The sequence below is a fragment of the Chiloscyllium plagiosum genome, unplaced genomic scaffold, assembly GCF_037043375.1.
Source record: "Chiloscyllium plagiosum isolate Xiang-an unplaced genomic scaffold, Cpla_swu_hap1 HiC_scaffold_11, whole genome shotgun sequence".
In the NCBI taxonomy this organism is placed as follows: Eukaryota; Metazoa; Chordata; class Chondrichthyes; order Orectolobiformes; family Hemiscylliidae; genus Chiloscyllium; species Chiloscyllium plagiosum.
In genome coordinates, this window is record NW_028270149.1 from 71,744,092 (window position 1) to 71,772,032 (window position 27,941).

The window sequence follows — 27,941 nt, forward strand, 5'->3', positions numbered from 1 at the left end:
TTAGAGAACGATAGGCTGCAGTTCGAGTTGTGCACAGAGAGGGCGCTGAGGGGGCCTTATATCTGACACTCCCGCAAGCAGCGTTCACTCAGATAGTTCCCAACTTCGTGGAAGGACAGTTCTGAGCCTGGATTCCAGCAGGTGAGTGTTAACGGATCTGCGAGCAAATTCGTTTCTACTTTTCAGTTTCTGAATCGGCACAACAGTCGGCTGCATTTGTAAGCGTGCCCTTCTGTTCCTGTGAATCAAATAGAGCTGTAATAGAATCTCATGTGCTGTGCTTTTGGGAAATTGAATATCGGTTGCTATTTTGTTTACCAGTACCTGATGAAACAAATTAAACATGGGCATACAATTTAATACTAACTGAGGTTTACTATCTCTCTTCTTCAAGGGCTTTACGTGCAGTTTGTTTATTTCTGGGAATCAGCCGTGCTTTTGTCATCATAATTGTCTGATTTTGTATTTGAAGTTTTAAACGGGACGTTAACGGAAAATAATAACGCTCTGTACATCGATTGAATAAGTTCTAGGTTAACCAATAGTGCAGCACTTTATCACAGTCGCTAACATGTTCCTATTCTGCTCCCAGGAACATTAGTTAATCGCTTCCCATAAATTCAGTGCATTGTATTGGTGTAAGCGTGGGTTTCACTGTCTCGCAAGAGATGATTCGGAGATGCCGGTATTAGACTGGGGTGTACAAAGTTAAAAATCAGACAACACCAGGTTATAGTCCAACAGGTTTAATTGGAAGCACACTAGCTTTCGGAGCGACACTCCTTCATTGGATCCCTGATGCGTGATTACAAATGATATATAGAATGACTATTTTATGTATTACTGATTAGAAATAAATTGTCTCCCGTAGGCAGTAGTCAGTTTTGGATTTTTATTAAAGTGGAGTTCTGCATAATCCTGTAATTATTCAGATATGTCACTGAAAGTTTACCTTCAGCTTGTGAAATTAGAATAATAGAATTTTACAGTGCAGAAAGTCAGTACGTCTTAGTAGTACCTGTTCACCAGAGAGCTACCCAGCTAGTCCCATTCTCAATGGCCCTCTAACTCCATCGCTTTCAAATATATATCCAGCTCTCTTTTTGAGACCACCTATGGAATCTGCTTCCACCACTCCCGGGCAGCTCAGTCCAAATCCTAACAACTGAGTAAATTCTCATCTAACTGCTAGCTTTCTTGCTGACAATCTTGAAATTGTGACCCCTTCTTATGACATACCAACTAGTGTAAACAGAATATCCTTCTTTACCCTGTCAAAATTGTTCATAACTTTGAACAGCTCTCTAAGGTTACCTCTTAACCCTCTTTGCTTCATGGAAATAAGCCCAAGTTTTCCAATCTTTCCTTTATATTTAAAAGTCCCCAACTCCTGGTATCATTCTCATATATCTCCTATGAACTCTCTCCAGAGCTTTAACATCCTTCTTGAAATAGGATTCCCAGAACTGAACGCAATATTACAAATGTGGTCTGACCAACGATTTGGAGAGGTGTAGCATCACTTCATTACTTTTATACCCTATGCCTCTATTTATAAACCCAAGGATCCTATTAGCTTTATTAATAACTGTTTCAACTTGCCGGGCCCCTTCAGAGAATTGTATGCATGAACCCTATGATTCTTTGTTCCTGTACTCCATTTAAGGTTGTACCATTGAGCCTGTATTCTGTCTCCATGTACCTTCTATCAAAACACATTACCTCACATTTCTCTGCCACATGTCTGCCCATTTGGTATATTTGTCACTGTCTCTTGAAGTCCTTCAATATCATCCTTTACAATTCACTATTCTCCCTAACATAATAACAACTTCGAATTTATCTCTAACTTGTTTATATAAATCAGAAAAGAAAGGTCCTGACACTGACTCCTGGGGAACACCACTTTCAACTATTCTACAATCTGAGAAATGAATTGCCACCACTTCACGTTAGCTAGACTGTGAGAGTCCTTCATCTACAAGAGTAGATGTATGACCTGAAGAAGTGAGTGGTATGGCTATAAGAAACCAGAGCCCTATGGGATAATGACATCAATTGGGGCGATGCTGCGACAGTAGAAGGAATAGGAACAGACCTCGGGACTCTGTGGTCAAAAAGGTGAGCAGTATTGCTGACAACATCTGAGGACTTTAGGTGAATATCGTCTTTAAGCTATATCTTTTTATTTTTCTCATTCTTACACTAACAAAATGGCACTGTGTTGCGTCAACAAATGAATGCTTTTTCCTATCTTGTATTTCTCATTGTAAAATACATGTGATAATAAAAATCATTCATCATTCAATGTAATCTTCATGATGAAAGAACAAGCACATGAAAACTGTGACTTTGAGTATTTAAGTCTGGTTGAACCATTTAATAAAATATCTTGAGGAATAGTTTGACATGTAGTTGTGTTGCAGTTCTATGTAAATAATGCTCATCATTATCCTCTTTCTCACTCACAAGCCTACTTCCTTGCAAATAACACTAGTACAAATATTTAAAGGAAAGGAGAGATTGTAATATTATTGGTTAGTATGTTAAGATTACATAAAATGGATAAAGTAGGAATATTTACATATATCTATGCAAATTTACATGTCATTGCAGGAAATGATGCAATATACTACGAGTGAGAAGAGTCTGATAAATCTGTGTTCAACCACTTAGCCTTTTTTACTGTGTTGGCCTTAGTCTACAGCCCCACGTGATATGTTGGTGGTGACTCCATTGTCATGGGTAGTTATTACCTTTATGAAGGATGGTTAATTTCAGTATCTTTGTGGGCCGTGAGTGACCAAGAAAGAGGACCTACTCCAGAGTCTACTAGCAGGTCACCAGGTTTCACTGGGTGGTCTTTGAATGTGTCAGTAGTTGTCATGATATGGGGAAGATGGCAGCAAGGCTGGAAGTGGAGCCATAATTGACCAATTAAGTGGCTGAGTTCATCTCTCAGCAAATGACCAATCCGTCCATTTTCCCACCACTGACAAAATTGCGTGGGAGTGGGAAGAAATCTGGCAGGACCCTGCACCTAGCTCCTCACTGCTTCATTTTCTTCAGGCTTGCTGCCTCTCCTGCCATCTTCAAAATGCCAAATATTCTTCCTACTATTGATACGTACTCAATTAGTTTAATGCATCATGGTGGTGATCTCTGGGTTAAAAATCAGATGGATTGCACAACTGGGAGGGGATAATGGGTGAGCCACCAGTCTCCTCATAAAATGATTCCCTTGCAACAAAAACACATTGAGAATAACCTCTGTCATGTTATATTTCCAAATCAGGCTTGGAGGGGAACTTGAAGGTATTCCCATATATCTACTATCCTTATTGTTCTGAAGGAAGTGGATTGTGGGTTTGGAAGGGACTGTCTGAGGATCTTTGAATTTTTGTAGTGTGTCTGATAGCAGCAGTGTGTACTGAATGTCAGTGATGAGAGTGAATGCTTGTGTTTGTGGTGCCAGTCAAGCAGGATGCTTTGTCCTGGATGTGTCCAGTTTCTTGAGTTGCTGTAGCTCTACCCATCCAGGCAAGTGTGGAGTATTCCATCACACTCCTGACTTGTGCCTTTTTAGATGGTGGATAGGCTTTGGGGAGTCAGGAAGTAAGTTACCTGCTGTTGTGTATGTATTGTATAATGAAAGTAGAAAGAGCTCATCCTTCTGAAATGCTTTTATTATTATTGTCATTTGTGTAAATTGCACTCTTTGTACTCACTCTTTCCAAGAATTTTATAATTGTTGCAAGTCAGAGTCAGAGCGAGAGAGTACTGCCCCACCTGCAGGATATTTGACTTGGCAGCTGCAGTTTAGAACAAATATCTAGAGTGATCAGGCTTCAAGATTACATTTTTTTTATTGTGGCTAATGGCTTTGCTTTTGCTACTAGGTTATCTCAGGTTTCAAGTGTTCAGATCAAAATTAGATGCAAATGTGGGATTAAAAATCCAAGTTTAACTAATATTTTCAGTTAAGTCTTGGTGTTAATTATGTTTGGAAAGTTCAGTGAAGTAGCGATTCTTCTGGTCTGATGTCCTGGGATTTTCAGAAGTCTGAGAAAGTTGAAAATGGATACATCTTGTCATGGTAGAAATGACTATAACCACCGAGACAGATTAAAAATTAAAGCACTGTGATCTGTTTCAGGTTAATATGGCCTAAATTGCTCACCATGAGTTTACAAAAATCTGTTTTCACAGATATCATAAGCAAGAGTTTAGTTGTGAAGAATTGGCAGCTCTTTTTTTTTTAGCTGTGGTTCAGTTTGGTATGTTCATACTTGAACCCATAAACCATAATCCAGATTCAGGTGTGAGTTCCACTGCAATATGTAAGCTCAAAATGTAGAATGACCCTGCAGTGCAGTATCGAGGGAGTGCTACAATTTCAAGGTGCCCTCTTTCGGATGAGAAACCCAGGTCAACCTACTACTCTTTCTATTTTGGAGGAGTAAACTTGTTCCTTGTGGTCTCCAAGCTAAAATTTGCCTTTCAACCAAAGTCACTGATGAAAATAATTTCTTTGCTATGTGCAATTTTTTTTTGGAAAAGGCATTCACAAGATGTGTGCATCACTGGCTGGGCTGCCATTTATTGCCCATCCCTAATTGCCCACAGAGCAGTTCAGATCCAATTACATTGCTCTGGGCCTGGAGTCATATGAGGGCCAGATCAGGTAAGGCTGGCCATTTGGGATATTAGTGAACCAGATGTATTTTTTCGACAATGGATTCATAGTCACCATTAGGTTCTCTATTGATTTAAATTCCACCACTCTTCTGTAGCAGGATACAAACCTAGCTTCCCAGAATCTGATTAGAGTCTCTGGATTAATAGTCAAGATTAGAGTGGTGCTGGAAAAGCACAGCAGGTCAGGCAGCATCCGAGGAGCAGGAACATCAACGTTTCGGGCAACAGCCCTTCATCAGGAATGAGCCATTCCTGATGAAGGGCTCCTGCCTGAAACTTCGATTTTCCTGCTCCTCGGATGCTGCCTGACCTGCTGTGCTTTACCAGCACCACTCTAATCTTGACTCTGATCTCCAGCATCTGCAGTCCTCACTTTCGCCTCTCTGGATTAATAGTTCAACGATAATGCCACTAGGTCTTTACCTCCTAAGTTGGCTGCTGTATTTCAATACTATAATGGTAGCTGTACTTGCAGAGTATTGTGTTGATTTGGAATGTGCTTTGGGATGCCCTGTGATTGATTGTTGAAAAGTCCTCATTTTCCAGATTGTTAGCATCCAACTTCTCATGTAGTGATTTTGAAAAGGGGAATTCCAGACACTTGGGAGCCAGATAACAGGGACTTTGCTGTAATTGGAGAGCAACAGCAGGTCAGATGCATTACTGAAGCTAGTTCAAGATGTGCCTTTACTGGATCAAGGCAGAATCACTGACGGAGACAGTAAGGACTGCAAATACTGGAGGTCAGAGTCAATAGATGTGAGGCTGGAGAAGCACGGCACGTCTGACAGCATCCAAGGAGCAGGAACGTCAACGCTTTGGGCCAAAACCCTTTGTCAGGACTGGGGAGGAAGCAGGGAGCCCAGAGGTATGTAGAGGGAGGTGGGTGGGGCTGGGGAAAGGGTAGGTGGGATGAAGATGGGTGGATGCAGGGGGTTATTGTGATTGGTCAGTGGGAAGGGTGGAGCAAACAGGTGAGTAGGAAGATTAGATTACTTACAGTGTGGAAACAGGCCCTTCGGCCCAACAAGTTCACACCGACCCGCCAAAGCGCAACCCTCCCATACCCCAACATTTACCCCTTACCTAACACTACGGGCAATTTAGCATGGCCAATTCACCTGACCTGCACATCTTTGGACTGTGGGAGGAAACCGGAGCACCCGGAGGAAACCCACGCAGACACGGGGAGAACGTGCAAGCTCCACACAGTCGGTCACCTGAGGCGGGAATTGAACCCGGGTCTCTGGCGCTGTGAGGCAGCAGTGCTAACCACTGTGCCACCGTGCCGCCCACAAAGTAGTCACCACTGGTCACCTTTCTCCATTTTGAGATGGACAGGTTAGGTCAGGGAGGGGGAGGGCTGGACATGGGAGGAGGGACTTTGAAGCTGGTGAAGTCAATGTTGAGGCCATTGGGCTGTAAGCTTCCCAAACAAAACAAAAGGTGGTGTTCTTCCAGCTTACATTTGGCCCTCACTCTGACAGTAGAAGAGATCAAGCATGGACATGTCACTGGGGGTAGTGGGAGGGGGAATTAAAATGGATGGTAACTGGAAAGTCAGGTTGATTGACATGTGCAGAACACAGATGCTCCGCAAACCAGTCCCTGAGTCTGCGTTTGGTCTCCCTGATATAGAGGAAACCATATTGGGAGCAACAGGTACAATAGATCAGGTTGGATGAAGGGCAGGGGAATCTCTGGAACTGGATGGATTGTCTGGGGCCTTGGATGGAGGTGAAAGAGGAGGTGTAGGGGCAGGTGTTGCACCTTTTACGGTTGCATGGAAAGGTACCGGGTGGGATGGAGAGGTTGGTCCAGGTGTTTTGAGTTGACAAGTGAGTTGCTGAGTGAGCAGTCCCTGCAGAAAGCTGACAGGGGTGGGGAAGGAAATATCGTTTTGGTGGTGGGGTCTAATTGTGGGTGGAATAAATATCGGAGGATCATGATTTGGATTGAGAAATTAGTGAGATGGCATGTGAGCACTAAGGGGACTCTGTCCTTATTCTTTTTTGGGTGGGGAGTGTTTGAGGGCAGATGGAGGAGATGATGTTGAGTGCATCCTTAATTACTAAAGAGGGGAAACTATGGTCCCTGAAGTAGGAGGATATCTGGGATGTCTTGGAGTGGACTGCCTCATCCTGAGAGCAGATGCTGAAGAGGCAGATGGATTGGAAGTATGGGATAGCATTTTTGCAAGAGGGTGAGTGAGAGGAGGTGTAGTCGAGGTAATTGTGAGAGTGAGTGGGTTTGAAATGGAAACAGTGGCTGTCAGTTTAATAGGTATCTAGAAGTTAAACTCTATTTTTAATCCTCTGAACTTTCTCTTGGCAACTATAAACTTATCAAAACCAAAAGCCTCTGACCCTTCATACTGTAATAGGTACAGAGGAATTGTCCATTGGATTCTTTGATTATGTGTGAAATTCCCATAGAGTCTGCTGTGTCTTGGATTCCACATGGTCCTGAGATACTACTCCAGTCTGCATTGTCCCTGTGACTATTGGCCATTGAAATGCCTGAGTTATGTTGGGATTAAAAGGACTTTAGTAATTAGCTAAGAGATACACATCCAAAGATGTGCAGGTTAGGTGAATTGGCCATGTTAAATTGCCTATAGTGTTAGGTGCATTAGTCAAGAGTAAATGTAGGGTAGGGGAGTGGGTCTGAGTGGGTTACTCTTTGGAGGGTTAGTGTGGACTTGTTGGCTGAATGGCCTGTTACCATACTGTAGCTAATCTAATCTAAACTCCAGACTCTGCAAGATGGTTGGAACTGGACAGAGGTGTCTATTGCAAGATCATTGTGTGCATTCAGTAAATAAATTGAAGAGACAGAGATCTACTGAGCTTATCTGAACAGAGAATTCCCTAATAAACAGTACTGATGTTTCAATTTCCAAACGGGAAGTTACAGATTACACTACCAATAATGTATCTCTTTTTGAAAATGCAAGTTGGAATTGAAAAGTGTATCAGGGAGGATTGCAAATATTGACTACTCATTCAGATGTTCCTGTCTCTCGTGTTAATCTCAGTCTTTGTGTTCCTTTAATGCTTTTGACCACAATGAAATTGTCCTCCATAACTCTGCAATTTCTGTCATAAAGATTTGAAATAATGGACCGGATAATGTCCTCATATTACAATGTTCTGTTTAAAGATTTGACTTTTGAATATTTCTGGTGCATTGTAAATTGTTGACAATGAATACCTATCCCACTGATGAGAGCCAAACTGGAATTGCATAAATTGATGTATCACAGCAAAGTGACTTTGAATTGTGCCGTAAAGGTTTTAATAATGCTTCACATCAACACAACATAAACAAAAGCAGATTTGTATAATATTTATTTTATATTATACGATTACATAAACAGTCAAACATTTTAAATGTTCTACTTTTATTAAAAAGTGTGAATGTATATGGCTTATGTGTAAATTAAAAATGTCTAATTAGGTTTTTACATATCTTATTGTAGTATATTGCAAAGCTAACTGCAGTATCATAGATGGATTTATACATAGTTTTCTCATTCAGGGTAACTGAGCAGTTCTTGTGCACGTTGAACCATGGATCTGAAGAGCATTACTGTCTTTTTTGCTCTAATGTTATGGCAAAGTGCTGACTCAGAGATGCTAACCTCAGGTATGATCTCAAGGTTTGGAAACTGTACATTTAACTAAAATGTGCTCTTCAATTACAAAACTTTTCAAAACCTTTCATTTCAAAATTCCTCTTAAAAGATGTTGTTTTGTTCCAGTTGATCCACCCACAAACCTGCAGGTCATCGATCCTGGCTACTTGGGACCACTTCGCATGTGTTGGCAAGCTCCCACCAGTTTAGCCAACAAGAAATTATGTGTGCGGTACATGTTGTCCTATTGCAATGTCAATTCGACAAACTGTAAGGTAAAACTCATTGAAGATGAAATGTCACTTTTCCAACATATCAGAGAATACTTTTTCTATTTTCTATGTATTTTTAAAAACACCCATCTTCAATTAGTGCAGAAAACCCAAAGGGATCCATATTTAGTTTAAAAGCAGTGAAGATAACTGGCCAGCAGTTCCCTCTGCAATAATGCTTTAAGAAAAAGCTTCTGATATATATTTTCTCACATCTGCATTGCTTCTTAATAGGACACTTGAGAATGTCCAACCCAGCATAAAATATGATGAATATGATTAGAAACAATGGCATGTCTCCATGCCAGCTCCATTCCGTAGTTGGTCAGCTAGGACCATCCTTGACACATGTAGTCAGAATCATCTTTTATTTTGTTCATTCCAAGTAAACTGAGATTAGTGAAGCTTTGGAAAACCCCTGCACAGAAATTAATTATTCTTTTGATTCCATCAAGTCAAATATTTTGGTTACAAATTGAAATGCAACCAGCTGATGCTTTGCATTCAGCATTCATTTGTCAACGGTGCACAAGATTGAAACATGAAGCCAGAATGACGTGGTGGAAAATGTTTCCAAAAAGGACTCCAGTCTCAACAAATGAAGATACCAAGAGGACTTAATTTAAACCACCATTGAAGTACAGTTTCTAGAAAAACCCAGTTCTGCAGTGCTCCTCCATTTTAAAAGGGGATTATTTACTTCAGTGTTTGTTTTGTGACTATTACAATGTTCTCCAATCAATTGACACCGCCACCCTGCCCCCCTCCAGCCCCCACCATCCACGTCCGCAATGAATGTCAATTAGCCCAAGGTGGTGGTATGAAGCAGAGCAGAAAAGTTACCGCATGTGCCAGACAAATATCTATCTTACAATGAATATGATGAAAAACAGATGATCAGGTCATCATGACACTGTCATGTTTTTATGTTAGAAAGGACTGCACTTCAAAAATACTTCGTGGATTGGGAAACACTTTGAAATGTTTCATAAAAGCTGCTATGAAAGTGCAAGTCTCTGTGTGTCTCCTTTTCTTCCTTTTCTGTATAGTTTGCAGTCCATCCTTCAGGCTATTTTGCAACAGTGCACATCTGTTGCACACATGACTCATTTCTCTAGCTTTCCTGAAGACCTTTTTTAATTTCAAAAATATACTTTATTCATAAAATATTTTGATGATATGTACACTTGGTCATGCCATACATCCATAAACATTCCATTTCTTGGTATACAGAGACAGTAATCATTCATATATACAGGTCTGTACGATTACATATTTAGCAGGGGGGGTCAGCGGAGCCCCCTTACTGAGCCGGACCCCTGTGCTTAGGCAGGCAGACGTTACACAGTGGTCTTTCCCCACCGCACCTTGGCGGCAGCTGCCCCAAGCTTCAGCACGTTCCTCGACATGTAGTCCTGGACCTTGGAATGTGCCAGTCTGCGATACTCAGTCAGGGTCAACTCCTTCAGCTGGAAGATCAACAGGTTTCGGACCGTCCAGAGAGGGTCCTTCACCGAGGTTATGATCCTCCAGGCACAGTTGATGTTCGTCTCGGGGAACAGACCGTAGAGCACGGAGTCCTGCGTCACAGAGCTGCTCGTGAAGAAACCTCGACAAACACCACTGCATTCCTCTCCAGACTTCTTCTGCATAGGCACATTCCAGAAGGAGGTCTGTGATAGTCTCATTCCCCCCTCCGCAGCCGCTTCGAGGGCAGTTCTTAGCTTTCCTGAAGACACCATTTTGAGATGGTGGTGCAATGAGTGAACTGCACTTTTACGTCCTAGTGAATGCTATGGATGATAGGATGGAAACCTCCTTTCTGTCAGTTGTCATGTCTTGTGTGAAGGATTCCCAATGTTATTCTAGCAGCTCAGAAGCCATGGTTCAAAACTGGCACTCATGTGAAACTTAGCTGTGCCATTGGGGTAATCAATGGTTTTCTTCTGAACTTGGAGCTAAGAAGCTTGTCATGGTAATTAGACAAGTCTAATAGAGGCAGCATGTTTTGCATCATTTGGGTAAATTGGAAAATAAAAATTATTCATTTTCTCTCATCTGTACTTTCCTTGTAGAATAAACACATTTGAATTTTGTTTAAGTCTTTCCTTTTCCTTAAATTGGGTCTCTCATGTTCTACTGTGAATAAAGAAATGAAACTATGTGAACTGCAAATTTAAAAGTCTTTTTCATCACACATGAAAAGCGTTGAATGGGGATGCTTTTACCTTTTGAATCTGTGATTGATTTGCTTCTTTCTGACAGCGTGTGATCACCAAACAACTGGAGTACACTGACGGATTTAACTTTAACGAGGAAATAATAGTGAAAGTCCGGACCTTGGTTAAAGACCAATGTAAGAGTGCGATGGAGTTACAAAGTGACTGGGTAGAAATAATATACATGCCACCCCTGGAAGGTAAAAACTCCATATAGAGTAGAATTAATGTTTCAACTTTCTGCTGTTGTTCTACAGTATGGCAAATGCTAATAACACTTATTAATTATAAAACATGCACATTCTGTTTAGAGATAAGAATGGAAGTATTTCAACTCCTTTTCCAAAAAAAAGGATAAGCGAATTAAACACACTTCTTCACTTAAACTCATCAGGTTCACTAGTCCTTTTGAGAAGGAAATCTGCCATCTTTACCCTTGTCTGGCCTATGTGTGGTACCAGACCCACAACAATGTAGTTTACATTTAACTGCCCTGTGGGCAATTAGAGTTGGGCGATCATAATCCAGCAGTACCTACATCCCAGAAACAGAATTAAAATGACACTGCTCTGCAAATTGCAGTCATTTAAGAAGGCAGCTCACCACTCACTTCTCAAGAACAATTAGTGATGGACAATAAGTTCTCACTTTTTTTGTGTCACATACATCCCATGAGTATTTACTTTCCAAATCATGAGACAGCTGGTTTAATTTTCCACTAAAACAGATCACGTGCCACACCTGTACAATGTGGGGTTCCATTCCAAACAAACTGGTAAATATCATGAACCAATCTTGATTTAACATCCAAATCCTAAAGGGCAATTTACATTCCAAAATACAAACAACGTACTGGAGAAATTCAAAAGTTCTGGTACCATCTATAGAGTGAGAGAGACAAACTTAATGTTTCAAGTCTGATGTGGTTCTCCCTCAGAACGTTTTGGTAATATTCCTCAATTTCTGTTGGTCCAAGCCAGATGGCTGCTTAAACAGCCAAGACTTTCATGCTGAAAGTGGAATGATCACCACACAAACAGCATGTGAAACATGAATGTATCCCATGATTAGTAGTGGTATTACACAATTACTGGCTATAGTGTTCCCAATTATATACAGAGGTTGGGATTCTGAACTCGACCAGTTAGTATACCTGAGTCAAGGCACATATGGGAGATGTTGGACCTACAAAGGTAGATAAATGCACAAGTGAAAGATCATATTAACATGTGCATATGTTGCCACACACTCTGGTTTCTACAAAGAACATCATTGACAGCCTTTGATATTGGTCAGAAGCTAGTGCAATGCCAAATATTCCAATTGGAACAGGGAAGAGTGAGAGTGCATCTGAGATCTCTGCTCAAATGTTCGTGTACCATTGTTGTGATATGGCGTTAAATGGGTCTTCACAGACTACTAGGATGCCTCAAAGTCTTGGTTGGTTATGCTAGGTTTAACTACCGTTTGGATGGTGCCAGTTTTTCTGTCAAAAATATCATGAGATCCCGACCCTTCAAATGAAGATGGATTGAGATTTGAAGATCAAGATGTCACAATCTTGAAAAAGAAACACATGTTGGAAGTGGGAAAGCAAAACAAAGTGGTAGAGAAACTCAGCAGGTCTGGCAGCATCTGTACAGAGCAAAACAGTGTTAATGTTTTAAGTTTAGTGACCCTTTTTCTGATGAGGATGTGATTTGGCCTGTTATGTCAATGACAGCTGTGTGTAAGTGCGACTTAGCTAGCCCCACTTTCTCTGTGACCTTGCATCTAACCCTTCTAATGGGAGCAATTCCCGGGAAAGCAAAACTGACATAAGAAAGACTGGTTCGACTGGGTTTGTACTCGCTGGAATTTAGAGTGATGGGGAATCTCATAGAAACATATAAAATCCTGATGGGACTGGACAGGCTAGATGTGGGAAGAATTTCCTGATGTTGGGGAAGTCCAGAACTAGAGGTCACAGTCTGAAAATAAGGGGTAAGCCATTCAGGACTGAGATGAGGAAGAATGTTTTTTCACTCAGAGTTGTGAACCTGTGGAACTCTCTCCCGCAGAAAGCTTATGGAGCCAGTTCATTTGATATAAGCAAGAGGGACACTGGATGTGACCCTTGCAGCCAAAGGGTTATGGAAAGAAAATGGGAGTGGGACACTGAGATTGTCTGGTCAGCCATGACCATATTCAGGGGTTGTTCAGGCTCAAAGGGCCAAATGGCGTACTCCTGTACCCATTTTCTATGTTTCTAATATTGTGCCTGCGCCCGGCATGATTTTGAACGCATCTATCAAATCTCTCGAAGCTCTTGTCTGAGGAGAATAGTTCCAATTTCTACAATCTATCTACTTAACTGAAGTCCCCCACCCTGATAAATCTTTTTCTCTGCATTTTCCGCAGCCTTCACTTCCTTTATAAAAATACTTTGTCCAGTTGTGATAAAAAGTGCAATGTAAATAAACATCATTGATCTTTCTTTCCATTGTTCTATCTGGTGCTTCCATTGACGTACAAAGTAATGTTATTTAAACCTGGTTGCTTGAATGTACATCTTATTATTATGGAATGGAATACAACACGCCCAAGGTATTTCCCAACATCCCCATTACAGTGAATAACCAGCCATTTTGAATCGAAGTGAAAAATGAGATGTTTTTGATTGACTTCTTGTTGCATGCACTTATGTCACAAATAACAGGTAATGTTTTCTCTTTCCTCAAAGGACATGCAGACTCCAAAGTTAAGGATTTGCAATGCATAGTTTACAACTTCGAATATATGGAATGCCTGTGGAAGGATGGTATGGCTGTTCCACAGACTATCAATTACACCCTCTATTATTGGTATGTACCACTGTGCTGACCGCTCAATGAAATAGGTTTGTTTAAACAGTAGTATTTTGGTCCATTGCTCAGGCATCAAGAAAGGGATATAGAATTGCTTCTTTTGTTAATATGTCAAAAGAAGTCGGATTCATGTTGTGATTAATCCATGAACTCCTGGATGTTGATTTTTGTCGTTATCAACAAAATGACACCATTTATCTTTAATCTCAAAGAATCTAGAGACCTTTTGTTCTGTGGATTTCCCATTCCTAATTGCCAGTTTGAATATAATGCCAAGTTAAGGGATCTTTTAGACTTACAGAGAGAAACACTCAATGAAATTCTCCGAAATTAAAACTTGATCAATTTTTGCCAAAGTTCAGCCATGGCATGAATATCAAGTCCTGTCAATTCAGTGACTTCTATTTTTACTTACCAGGGCAAGGTATTATTTTCTTTAACTATGGACCCTGTTTTGAGAAAGCAAGGAATCACTGATAGCATCTTGTGTGTATAACTATGTGTGGACTTCAGAGGTTGCTGTCGATTCAGAGAGGTCAATGATCAATCCTAACAATTTCACTCTCAGGACTTGAGTTGATGATTTAACCATAAATAGTCTTTGTCGTTAAGGATGCAGGCTCGGGCAGGCACTTCCTAGTTAAAGTACTTTCCTATATTGGTCTGGCGTAAAATCAGAAAATAGATTCATTGGAAAAAAAGACATCTTTTCGCTGATCGTGTTACATAATAACACAAAAGGAAAGTGTTTGACCCTTCCCATCTGATGTAATGTTTTCCTCCACATAAGTCACTAATTTAATTCTATTTACCTGCTTGTTGCTCACGTCATTTCATGTTGTACTTTCTAAACAACAAAATAATACACTTAAAACAATGAAATGAAGATACTGTTTTGGAGAAAAGTCCAATTTTTAGGTTAGAAATTCCACTTTTTATGCTTCCAGCTGCAATTCTCCATCTACATTTTAGTGTTTTTTTTAAATGACCAGGCAGCATGGTGGCATGGTGGTTAGCACTGCTGCCTCACAGCACCAGAGACCTGGATTCAAATCCCGCCTCGGGCAACTGTCTGCGTGGGTTTCCTCCCACAGTCTAAAGATGTGCAGGTTAGGTGAATTGGCTATGCTAGGTTGTCCGTAGTGTTAGGTGAAGGAGTAAATGTCGGGGAATGGGACTGGGTGGGTTGCTTTTTGGAGGGTGGGTGTGGACTTGTTGGGCCGAAGGGCCTGTTTCCACACTGTAAGTTATCTAATCTAAAAACTTTGCTTACCTGTACTTCTAAAGACAGTCTCCATGACTGAAGTTAGAAAAATGACAGTATATTGTAAATTGAAAATGTAAAGTGCCAAAATGAATAGTTGTGGAGTTTTTTTTTGCATTTAGTTTTATCTCCTGCCTAAATCTTCTGCTGTAATTCCTAATAAATAAATAAATGTATTTAAGTATTTATGTTAAAAATAGTGGCCTAGTAGATTTTTTGCATTAACTTGAGAAAATTTTAGGAATATGCACAGTAGATACCCATTAAACATTGTTACAGATATAGTTAATTTTGTTGCTGTATTTTTTAAATCAAGCATAGAATGCACTGCCTTCATTTTCATTTGTTTTAATTGACTTTTTTTGAAAACATTAGTTCTGCATGATGCAGGACTCTTAGGATTCTTATTACCAATAGTGCCTTGCTTTGACTTGGACTCAGATTGCTAGAAACTCTACCATCAATTTTTTTAATAATATTGACAGGCATGAAGATCTGGAGCAAACAATGCAATGCAGTAATTACATTAAACATCAGGGGCGTACTGTTGGTTGCCATTTTCAAAGTGATGATCTGATTGAATTCACTGATTTCAACATATGCATAAATGGCTCCTTGGAAATGGAACCAGTGAGACCAGCATACTTCACATTACAGCTTCAGGATTTAGGTATGATGATTAGATCTTTTTAATTCAGACATTTGAGTCATTCATTTTGTAATAATTATTTGAAGGCAGTAGTGATTCATTCTGAATGCATTTCAACTGGCTTCAACAGATATTGAGCACATTGCCAAGGAGACATCAATGCCTCTATTCATCTCTAAATGTATAGGACTGAATCAGAGGCTTAACCAAGCGTAGAGCTGCTACCCCAATTGTTGAACCTTGGCTGACAGTGCAGGTTAGATGGGTAACTTGTTAGAACTCATTAAAGGACTTTCAACTTTTCCTGAACTCCTTTCAAGGATGCTGCAGTTACTCAATTTATTTTTGAAGCAGACAATTTGTACTTATAAAAGAAATGTAGGTGTGCCTACATTAATGTTAGAAAAATATATTGTATTTCCTATCAGCATCATGTCCCCAACCCTATTTGAAAAGAATTATGAAGTTCTTTACATTTCCTAGGTGAAAGTGAGGACTGCAGATGCTGGAGATCAGTCTGGTATTAGAAAAGCACAGCAGATCAGGCATAAACCCTTCATCAGGAATGAGGCTTGTGGGCCGAGGGGGCTGAGAGAAAAATGGTATGGGGGTGGGGCTGGGGTGGGGGTAAGGTAGCTGGAAATGTGATAGGAAGATGAAGGAGGGGAGGAAAGGTGATAGGTCGGAGAGGAGGGTGGAGCGGATGGGTGGGAAGGAAGATGGACAGGTCAAGACACGGTGCCATGTTGGAGGCTTGGGACTGGGATAATGTGTTGGGGGTGGGGGAATCGAGGAAACTAATGAAGTCCACATTGATCCCATGTGGTTATGCCCGAGACATCAGTTCTCCTGCTCCTCAGATGCTGCCTGACCTGCTGTGCTTTTTCAGTCCCACACTCCCAACACTTTGCATTTCCTAGCCAACATTTGTTCCACAAACAATAATGGTTGCAAAAAGAGCATTTATCATATCCATACTCTCTCTCGTTTATACCAGGAATTCCAAAACAATAATTTCCAGAAGTAATAGATGCTGCTTGTTTCTGATCTGGATCATATCTGGGTAAATATTTGCTCTGCCTACTCGATTTAATTTAAGGGAGGCATGATCAATACTTTGTGATCAAACTCTTTAACATTAATGAGAGGAACTTCCTACAATAGTTGCACACTTCAGTGACAGTTCTCCATTTGGGAGTGAGAATTACATTATGAATTTTGGAGAGTCTTTTTTCTTCTTCTGAAAGAGGTGGTGGTTTTTTCAAACTACTTCCTTTGGTTCTTTTCCAATCACAATGGCTGTATTGCAGGACGCAACAGGACTTCTCTGATTTGCAAAGTAATTCTTTGAAGACTCCAGTGTCTGCTGAGTCAAGTACAAAGACAGAGGGAGCAGTACCACAAATTGCCAAACCAGCAACCTCACCTCAATCATCAGCAAAGTGATGGAAAGTTGTGCCATTGAGCAACATTTAGGAAAAGCTTGATCACTTAGGCACGGTCTGTGTTCTACTGGACTTAACTCCAGACATTATTACAACCTTTATTCAAACAAGGACAAAATTGCTCAATTCCAGAGGTAACGTGAGAGTGGAAAGCCTCTATATAAACATTGCATTTGACCACACATAGCATCAATGATCCCCAATGAAACCAACGTCAATGGGAATCAACAAAAGTTCTCCACTATTTGCAGTCATACTTAACATAAAGGAAAATGGTTCTGTTGTCCAAAGTCAGTCGACTTGGCTGCAGGAGGTCCTGAAAGTCACAGCTGAGGTCAAATCATCTTCAGCAGCCTAATCAATGACCTTCCATCCACCATAAGGTCAGCCAATGGTTGCACAATGCTCAGCAATGTTGACAACTCAGATTGTGAAGCAATACCCACCTGTATCCTACAAGAACTGGACAAAATTCAGCCTTTTTCTGATGAGTGGCACCCAAACTCCTGACAATGACCCTCTTCAACAAAAGAGAATCTTTTCTGCTGAACATCTGAATCCCCAACTATCGAGATATTGGAGGTTACCGTTGACTAAAAGTTTAACAATGATAAATACTGGGACTACCAGATCAAGTCAGAAAGTGTGAATTCCAACAGATTAACTCCCCAAAGCCTGTCCAGGGCTCAAGTCAAGAATGTGATTGAATCCTCCCATTTGCCTCCATGAATGCAGCTCCTGCAATATTCAAACAATCTCCACACCAGGACCGAGCAGTCCTTGTACACGGTTTTAAACATTCTGATGCACTGCTGTGTTTATCATATCCAAGCTGCATTGCAGCAACCAACCAAGTCATCTTCCATACCACTTTCCAATCCTGGGATGCCTTACACTTCAAGGACATGGGATACAAGTACATGAGAACACCACACGTTTTAAGTTCTCCAAGTCTCGTATCATCCTGACTTGGGATATTTCACTGTTCTTTCATCGGCACAAGGTATAAAAACCTGGAACTTCTTTACAGACTGCATAATGCATGTGCCAGGATCACACTAGTTCTAGAAAGAAGCTTGTGAAAGAATTTTTAAGACATTATAAAAGCATTACCCAGCTGCCAGAACAGCTGAGTTAATTGAGTTGAGTCAGTGCAGTCGTGTAGACTCTGGAGTTGTGAAGTATAATGTAAATACAATCTGTGAAGCTGCCTTTTACAGGGGCGTCTGCAGAATGAGGGCTTCAGCGTCATTAATTACTGCTTCTAAATGTCTACTGGGAAAGTGATTAATGTGTTCCCTTTAGAACGTATGGTGTTCGTCACCTGCTTGTAAGCACACTGATACTAATTCTGAGAGGAACCAGAGACAAGTCGACTATTACTTGTTCTTTGACTACAACAGGCAATATTGTGGCAGCTGGCTGTTATTTGCTGCACAGCTCTATGCAGGTCCCTAAAAACATCGCTTCCTTACACAATGCTTCTGACACAACCTTGTCTATGTTATCCTCCACTGAAACAATTTGTTAAGAATGTGTGAATTCCTACAAACTAAATAAATATAATTTAACATCATCAAACTTTATTCAGTCACGTGAAATGGCCCTAGTGGATTGCATTAAATCGATGCTTGTGTTTGAACTCACGAAGTATAATTATTGCATTTTCAGTTAAGGCAGCAGCCCCTGCTGAGGTAAAGTTGACATTATCAAGCGCAGATACCATTTCTATCCAATGGGAACCCCCAGCAGGAAAAATCAAGCCTCACTGCCTGAAATATGAGTTGCAGTTCCGTGGCAAAAGCTCTGACTGGGAGGTAGGCAATCTAATCACTTGAACAATTCACTTTAATCTTTGCACAGTTTGTCCTTGATTGCACAGCAAGTTACATATCCTGAGGCAGGGCTGCTGTTTGATTTGTGCACATGTTGAATGAGATCTGAGCACCTCACACCCTTCTGCTTTTTTTTATGGTTGTGAATCTGATAACTTAATCTGCGTGTGACAGTTCCTCCATCTGCCTTGCCAGCAACCAATATTCTGCATCAACTTCCTCAACTATTAGAACAATGAAACAGAACTATTCAGCACATTTGGTCTAATCTAATGTTTGAGCATCACACCAACTTGATCCTATCTCACTCTAGCAATATATACTTATATTCCTTTCACCCTGATGTGCTTAATAATGTTGTGGTTCTGTTCGCCAAGCTGGGAATTTGTGTTGCAGATGTTTCGTCCCCTGTCTAGGTGTCATCCTCAGTGCTTGGGAGCCTCCTGTGAAGCGCTTCTGTGATGTTTCCTCCGGCATTTATAGTGATTTGTACCTGCCGCTTCCGGTTGTCAGTTCCAGCTGTCCGCTGCAGTGGCCGGTATATTGGGTCCAGGTCAATGTGCTTATTGATTGAATCTATGGATGAGTACCATGCCTCTAGGAATTCCCCGGCTGTTCTCTGTTTGGCTTGTCCTATAATAGTAGTGTTGTCCCAGTCAAACTCATGTTGCTTGTCATCTGAGTGTGTGGCTACTAAGGATAGCTGGTCGTGTCGTTTCGTGGCTAGTTGGTGTTCATGGATGCGGATTGTTAGCTGTCTTCCTGTTTGTCCTGTGTAGTGTTTTGTGCAGTCCTTGCATGGGATTTTGTACATTACTTTGGTTTTGCTCATGCTGGGTATCAGGTCCTTCGTCCTGGTGAGTTGTTGTGTGGGTCAAACTCTGGGTCAGATATGTGGATGACACCTTTGTAATCATTAAAAACACAGAAATAGAGAACACACACCAGATCATCAATGCCACACTCACAGGAATCCGATTCACGAGAGAGGAAGAAAAGGACAACCAACTCCCATTCCTAGACATGATGATACAGAGAACACCTAACGGAGAATTCACCACAAAGGTATACAGGAAAGCTACACACACAGACCAAGTCCTGAACTACGAAAGCAACCACCCCAACACACACAAAAGAAGTTGCATCAAGACACTGTTCAAAAGGGCCACAACACACTGCAGCACACCCGAACTGCAAAAAGAGGAAGAAGAACACCTCTACAATGTATTCGCCAAAAATGGATACCCCCGCAATTTCATCAACAGATGCCTAAGGGAAAGACAACGGAATGAGGACATGCCACAACCCAAAGGACTAGCCACACTACCATACATCAAAAACATTTCTGAACTGACAGCCAGACTACTGTGACCACTAGGACTCATAGCACACAAACCAACAGCCACTCTCAGACAACAACTCACCAGGACGAAGGACCCGATACCCAGCATGAGCAAAACCAATGTAATGTACAAAATCCCATGCAAGGACTGCACAAAACATTACATAGGACAAACATGAAGACAGCTAATGATCCGCATCCATGAACACCAACTAGCCACGAAACGACATGACCAGCTATCCTTAGTAGCCACACACTCAGATGACAAGCAACATGAATTCGACTGGGACAACACTACTATTATAGGACAAGCCAAACAGAGAACAGCCAGGGAATTCCTAGAGGCTTGGCACTCATCCACAGATTCAATCAATAAGCACATCGACCTGGACCCAATATAATGGCCACTGCAGCGGACAACTGGAAGCGGCAGAAACAAACCACTATAAATGCCGGAGGAAAGATCACAGAAGCGCTTCACAGGAGGCTCCCAAGCACTGAGGATGTCACCTAGACAGGGGACGAAACGTCTGCAACAGAAATTCCCAGCTCGGCAAACAGAACCACAACAACGAGCACCCGAGCTACAAATCTTCTCACAATCTTTGAAGTGCTTAATAATATCTGGTACTGTATCCTGGTTTGTGTGGCATTCTGTTGTAGAAGCAAAAACCTGAATTTGCATCTGCCTTGATTATTGTATTGTGAAGGTGTCTGGGCCAATAGTATCTCCACCTCCAACGTTGGCAAACGAAATAACGCAATTTTCAAGCTGCAGATGCATTAAGCAGAAGCGTCAGTTCTGTTGTCTTTTCCCCTCAAGCAACTTCGCCCTGGGCAAAGCTGTCTCTTTGGATTTTACACATCTATCAATCATCTGTCCTAATGATTAACTGCCTTGATGTTTTGGGAAGGTTTGTGTTCTGTTTCAGTTCCACTTTTGTTTAAAGTTGGTTGACATAGCATTAATAGCTCATTATTTGGTGTCTGAAATGGGAGTAGGTGACGGCTGGTTGTCTACATGCTGTATGTAGACTCATAGATATAAAATGTAAACCAGATTAGCTTCAGCTATGGATATCCTCAGAATATAATGAACTGGTTCATGTCTCACCTCTGAAAAGTAAGGATAACATGAAGTAAACCATGAGGAAGGCAAAACCATCAAAGAAAAAGATTTACTACCTTTCCCCATTCTTGGACAACAATGTGTCAAATATTCAGTTTCACCTTGGCTGGGTCTTTTTCCAATCTGGACGCCAGCAAGGTTTTGTGGTGTCTTTGGTGTCATTCTCAAGATATGCGCCTCCTAATTTAACCCCATCATGTGCATCTTTTCATTTCTTCTTTCATCTTCTTTCAAAAGATTTACCCTATCACTAAGAATGTCCATTCCCCTTGCTCTGAAATCCCAATTGCGTTCATCCTTTTTACCGTTCTGAACGTGCTGCCAGTTTGAAAGTTATCACTGTTCAGTTTATTTGACACGGGCTGTTTGTTAGTAATCCAACAAATGTCACTTCTGCAAATCAATAAAGGGAAAAAGCCAGGCTGATTTTTCAATTGTAAATCCTTTGTCCGATGATGTAAATAGCAACAATTGTTGGAAAGGTTTTAAATTGCATTCTATAGTTTACATACTTGGAATATGTTTTAAAAGATTTCTTTGTCTCCAGGCTAAAGTCATTTCTGAGGGAGTTACCTCTACTACTTTGAATGTGACAACGAACACAATATACTGTGTCCATGTGAGAGCAGCTGTTAATATGTTCTGCGCTGATGGTAGCTTTTGGAGTGATTGGAGCTCTGTTCATTGCTTAACAGGTATGTCCACAACAAGAAAATTTTGAGTTTTAGTGTAAGCAGCCTTTGTGCAATTCCGCTACAAAAACATGACATTAAAATGAATGCAAATCTTTGCAATATTTCCACTAGTTGTTGTATATTTAGTTCATATCACAATGTATATTGCAGCTTCAACCTATCATGTCAAATTAAGTGTGTATTTCTTTACCTGAACATTCTCAGTTTGGACTGAATTATAAAAAGCATAATAAAATCATAAAAGTTAATTAAAATTAACTTCATTTGGGAGTGACTGCCTCAATGTAAATAGGGCAGATGGATTAAAATAGCTGGCAGTCAAGGCATTTGTTGTGGAATGTCAGGATTATAATGATAAGCCATTGATTATCATTCAGCAACCTAAATTATAATCAAACAAAAAAAACCTTAAGTTCCCAGACTCTGAAGGATCCTTCTGTAATCTTTCCATTACATAAAGAATTCCATTAGAAAATGGCCCTTCCATGCAATATGTGGAAAAGTCAATATTTCAAAATATATTTTTCTTCCTGTTCGTTCATTCATTGGTTATGGGTGTCGCTGGCTGGGCCAGCAATTGTTGCTCATCCCTCATTATCCTTGAAAAGCTTGATGGCTTCCTTCTTGAACTATTGCAGTCCATGTAATGTAAGCACTCCCATAGTGCTGTTAGGAAGTCCGAGGATATTGAGCCAATAATACTGAAGGAACAATGATATATTTCCAAGTCAGGATGGCTTGGCGGGTAATTTGCAGATTGTAGTGTTCCTATGTATCTGCTGCTCTTGTCCTTCTAGGTGAAAATGGTCATGGATTTGGAAGGTGCTGTTTAGGAAGCCTTTTTGAATTTCTGCAGTACATCTTCCAGAGGATACACCCTAACAGTGGATATGGTGTCAATCGATCAGCCTGCTTTGTCATAGAAATAAAGACCATTAGCCCTTTGACATGTAGTCATGACTGACCATTCAACTGAGTATCCTATTCCTGCTTTCTTCCCATAGGCTTTTAGCTCTAAGGACTATCAAACTCCTTCAAAATACTCAATGTTTTGGGCTGAATCACTTTCTGACAGAGAATCACACCCAAGACACTGTTCAAAGAAACTTCTCCTCATCTCAGTCCTAAATGGTCTACTCCACATCTGTGACCCCTAGTTCTGGACTAGGTGAAAGTGAGGACTGCAGATTCTGGAGATTAGAGTTGAGAGTGTGGTCATGGAAAAGCACAGCAGGTCAGGCAGCATCCGAGGAGATGGAAAATTAACATTTTGGGCAGATTTCCTTCAAGCTGCTGTGGTAGCTGTGGTCTCACCCAGGCCCTGTACAATCACAGCAAGACCTCCCTGCTTCAGTATTTGAATCACCTCACTATGAAAGTCACTTACCACCTTCACTGCCTGCTGCACCTTTCAGTATCTGTGACAAGAAAGCAGAATTAATGATTCAGGTCCAGTGACCCTTCTCCAAAACATTGTACCTCCCCCATATCCAATTGAGATAGTAATCTGCCTTTGTGTTCTTTTCTCTAACCAAATGAATAACCTCCTGTTTATCCACATTATACTTCATCTGCCATGTATTTTCCCACTGACTCCACTTATCTGAATTACATTGATGCATCGCTGCACCTTCCTCACTGTTCACCTTTCTGCCTTTGCACCAGTTTTTTGCCAGGCTCCTTGAGTGTTGTTTGAGCTCCACTCATCCAGGCAGCTTGAGTGTATTCCAAGACACTACTGTCTTGAAGATGGTGGACAGGCTTTGAGGATTTCCTAGCCTCTGACCTGCTCCTGTAACCGGTGTATTTGTATGTCTAGTTCCATTGAGGTCAATGGTAACCTCCAAGATGTCAATAGTGAGGGATTCATTGATGGTAACACCATTGAATATAACAGGCTGACGGATAGATTCGCTTGTTAGTGATATTGATTGCCTGGCACTTGGCATGAATATTATACCCCACTTTTATCATCCTAAGCCTAGATATTGTCGCCGTCTTGTTGCATTTGCACGTGGACTGCTTCAGTATCTGAGGAGTCCAAATGGTGCTGAACATTATGCATCATCAACAAACATCTGACCTCTGAGGTTATGGAAGCAAGGTCATTGATGAAGCAGCTAAAGATGTTTGAGGACATTTCATTGAGAATGGCTGCATATATGTCCTGGAGCTGAGATGACTGATTTCCTACAATCACAATCATCTTCCTTTTGTGCTGGGTGTGACTTTAACCAGTAGAGGTTTCTACCCTGAATTAACATTGACTTGTCTTGTTTGGGATCCTTGGTGCAATCTTGGGGAAGAAAGATATCTCAGCCAAATGTATCAAACTGCCAAACTAATGTGTGTTCACTGAATCAGTTTTGTATTTGTACAAAATTAAATCTTTCAAAAGATGTGAAAATCTTTTTATTGCTTTCATTTACATCAACTTTGAATCAAAATAATATTAAGAAGGTGTAGAATTTTTTTCTAATAAATCATTTAGGTTGTGGAAAAAATATGTTAGCAACTGAGTTGTGACAGATTTTAATAAGAAAATTAAAGTTTCTCAGCACTGATAAGTGATTTAAAGAAGCTGCTAATGATGGGCATTGTCATAATTCCAGTATTTATTGAAGTAGTCTTTGGAATTATCAAGTGATTTTGTCTGAAATACCAGATAGAGATATAAAATGAAGTAATCAATAAAATATTACTGCCTTCAATTTATTCTTGATTAAACTAAACTGATTTCTGATCTCTACCTGCAGTACGTTCAGAAGGTGGAGACAATGTGACCATCCAACTTAATGTAGCAAAACTGGTTGCCCTCATAACTTTAATGTCAATCACATTGATACTAACTCTGAGTACTATTTACTGCTGGATCAGATGGAAGAGGTATGAACATGTAATATAATGGCAATATGGCCAGTTCCAATTATCTTAACATCAAATTAGACATGGTTTTTAAAATAAAGTCAGACATCCTAACCTTTGAAATATGTTGAATTCTACATGATATAACATGTAAATTAATATCATAAATATTATTACTCATTCCGGGTCCATTTAAAAGTTACTTCTGTTAAATATAAAATGTTGTACCTTTTGTCCTCTGCTATTTTTCTTACAAAGTGTGAAGGTGCATAAAGATCTGTATCATGTTTTAGTCCAAAATGACTTCAATGTCTGATGTATATTATGTTTAACTCACTTCATATTGAGGTGCAGTAGTAAATATTTACTTGATATTCTTTGTTTTATCTTGCTCTCACAGATTGATTGCAAAGAAGAAACTTAACAGGTTGCTCAATGACAACATCAAGGACATCAAAAAATGCATCCATACAGACTATTAAAATATTGCTCAAACTGACTGAGTACTGCTGAATAATGGTAGCTCCCAACTGCTGCATAGGAAATGTATAACTTTTTCAACTTGCATCTTAAGTTATTCAAGAACCTATAAAAATTCTATAATTCCTTAAATGTTTGTAGGCACATTATAGCAAGCACTGACAAACTATTCCATTAAGCTAACCCTGCACATAATTATAACACACATTAGTGTAACTCCCATGGTATTGTTTATAAATGATGCAAAGTGTGGACTTCAGTTATGACGACATAACCATGCAAAGATAAAGGGAACATGGTCCAACAGTCCTGCCTGACATGTTGCCTCCATTATGGCAATATCAACTTCAAAGATTTGATCTGTTTATCCTATAATGCCTCCTTAAGGTCCACTATTGTGAAGGTTGTCTAAATGGGTCACCTTTTATTTTCTAAATTTGTTCACAGGTGTGGGAGTTGTTGACAAGGCTAGCATTCATTGCCTATTCCTTAAGGTGATGGTGAGCTGCCTGTCTGAACTGCTGCAGTCCATGGGACATTGCAAGATTTTGACCCAATGACCGTGAAGGAACAGTAAGAAAATTTCCAAGTCAGAATGAAGCAGCTAGGAGGGCTACTGGCAGGTGAAGATGTTCCCACGTGCCAACTACCCTTGATTTTCTAGGAGATGGAGGTTGCTAGTTTGGAAAGTATTCCTGAAGAAGTCTTGATGATTTGGTGCAAACATTGCTCTAGTGGTGGAGAAAGTGAATACTTCAAGTGGTAGATAAGTTGCCTTTTTAAAACTAATTTAGAGGAAATGGGCTTTGCTGACTGTATCAGCATTTATTGCTCACCTCTAGCTATATTTGTGAGGGTGATGTGCCTTCTTGAATCATTGCCAACCATGTGGCATAGGTACACCTCTAATGCTGTTGGAGAGCGAGTTCCAGGATTTCTGAACCAGAGACAGTGAAGAAATAGTATATTATTTCCATTTTCAAGGGGGTGAGTGGCTTGGAGTTGAACTTGCAGATGCTGGTGTTCCCATGTAAATGCTGCCCTTGTTCTCCTTGGCAGTGATTGTGGATTTGGAAGGTGCTGTCTAGGAAGTGTCATTGCGCTGCTGTGTTCTGAATGGTATCAAGCTTCTTAACTATTGTCAGATCTCAACTCATTGGGGCAAATGGAGAGTATTCTGTCACGCACTGCTAACTTATCTAGTTATGTAATTGAATACTTTTGGAAGCTGAGTGCCAGATGTTATCATGAAACCAAATGACAAGATTTATTTTTGTGATGCTGTTTTTTAAAAGAATATGTAGATAGGACTTTTTTTTAATGTTTTATACAAAATAAGCTTTTTGAACATTGCTTTATATCAAGAAGGTTTTTAAATATGATTCTTCCTCATTGGCCAGGAGTCAGATACTCTTTTTTTTAAACCATATAATGCAAAATGGGCCTTTGTTTCATCGTTGAAAAACAATGTCCCTTTGTGTACATAATGTCTGAAGACAACTAAATTCACCATTCAGATGGTAATTTATAGCCCTGTGTTTTTAATTCATGACAAGCTTATTAAGGTCAAAGAAAAGCCTTTGGTTCATTTAAGCTGTTACTTGAAAACACAAATGCATTGAATGTGAAATGTGACAAAATGGAAATGAGTCTTTGTGCTTTATTGTGGAGTTATTTGTGGTTTTTTAAAAAGGCCATCTGTAATTTTAAATGGCCATTTATCAAATACATACATGATCCAAAAACACCAGATACTGTTTGTGTGACTGCATTATTGTCCTTTATTAATAAACTTCTTTAGGAAGCAAAATAACTAAAAAGCAAATGAAGTAGGTGAACAAGATAATTATTGGTTCCTGATTATGGTTTGTAGTCATTTGACATTCTATCCTCCTCCCCTGCTTCATGACACAGTGTGTCAAAAGTTTAATTACTGAAAGTTTGTTGGAGCAATATTAGCAGCAAAACTTCCAGGAGATTTCCTATTCCATCTCCTTGAGAAGTTAACAGGCACAAAACTGTTCTGAATGTCTTTCTATCAGAGGCAATGATGCTCACGTCTCTGAGAACTGTCTAAGTTGCTTCACCTGAAACCAAATTCAATTGTTGTAGTATTAAATGATAAAATGCAAAGCCAAGTCCCAAAACAAAATGTAATGAAGTGAATGATGCTTTTAAAGTGGAAGAATGTTGAAAAGGATAGCAGAAGAATTCTGCATTCCTCCTCCACGTATCTTGGAAGCTACCAACAGTTAGAGCAGACTATAGTCTGCCATCATATTAAACTATTTAAAATACTTTGTAAAACCGTTTTTCCAGTGAAAACGTGAAGCTTTACTAATGTAAATCTGACAGTGTAAAGTTGTACTTTTTGATATCTTATGTATTTGCAATTAAAACGTAAAGGAAACTTTCAAATAAAATTTATTTCTTCAATGCATTAGCTACTTGGATTACATTTGGGTTATATCTTTGAGTTCCATTATGTGAAGTGTGTTTCACAAGAATGCTATTTTTCATCAGGTTTTGTTCTGGATTCAGGAAGTGGAAAATTTCCTAATTTTC

General features: G+C 40.1%; 1 protein-coding gene across 2 annotated transcripts; it reads left to right on the forward strand.

Moving 5' to 3' along the window:
• LOC122557128 (interleukin-13 receptor subunit alpha-2-like) lies at positions 1–27,816 on the forward strand. 2 transcript variants are annotated; one of them, XM_043704468.2, is made up of 10 exons: positions 1–141; positions 8,239–8,346; positions 8,462–8,610; positions 10,873–11,026; positions 13,549–13,669; positions 15,422–15,606; positions 18,702–18,847; positions 21,884–22,031; positions 24,788–24,917; positions 25,297–27,816. In XM_043704468.2, the coding sequence occupies exons 2-10, from the start codon at positions 8,271–8,273 to the stop codon at positions 25,376–25,378; spliced, it is 1,191 nt and encodes a 396-aa protein (XP_043560403.2). In that variant the 5' UTR covers positions 1–141; positions 8,239–8,270; the 3' UTR covers positions 25,379–27,816. The 2 variants fall into 2 exon arrangements, with proteins under 2 accessions (XP_043560403.2, XP_087848289.1); XM_087992163.1 differs by lacking the exon at positions 1–141 and adding an exon at positions 1,859–2,121.
• The last annotated feature ends 125 nt before the right edge of the window (positions 27,817–27,941 follow it).

Coding starts and splice junctions, on each gene's coding strand:
- LOC122557128 (XM_043704468.2), top strand. CDS start 8,271: ATGGATCTGAAGAGCATTACTGTCTTTTTTGCTCTAATGTTATGGCAA. Junction 8,611..10,872: donor TCAATTCGACAAACTGTAAG/GTAAAACTCATT, acceptor TCTTTCTGACAG/CGTGTGATCACCAAACAACT. Junction 22,032..24,787: donor CTCTGTTCATTGCTTAACAG/GTATGTCCACAA, acceptor CTCTACCTGCAG/TACGTTCAGAAGGTGGAGAC.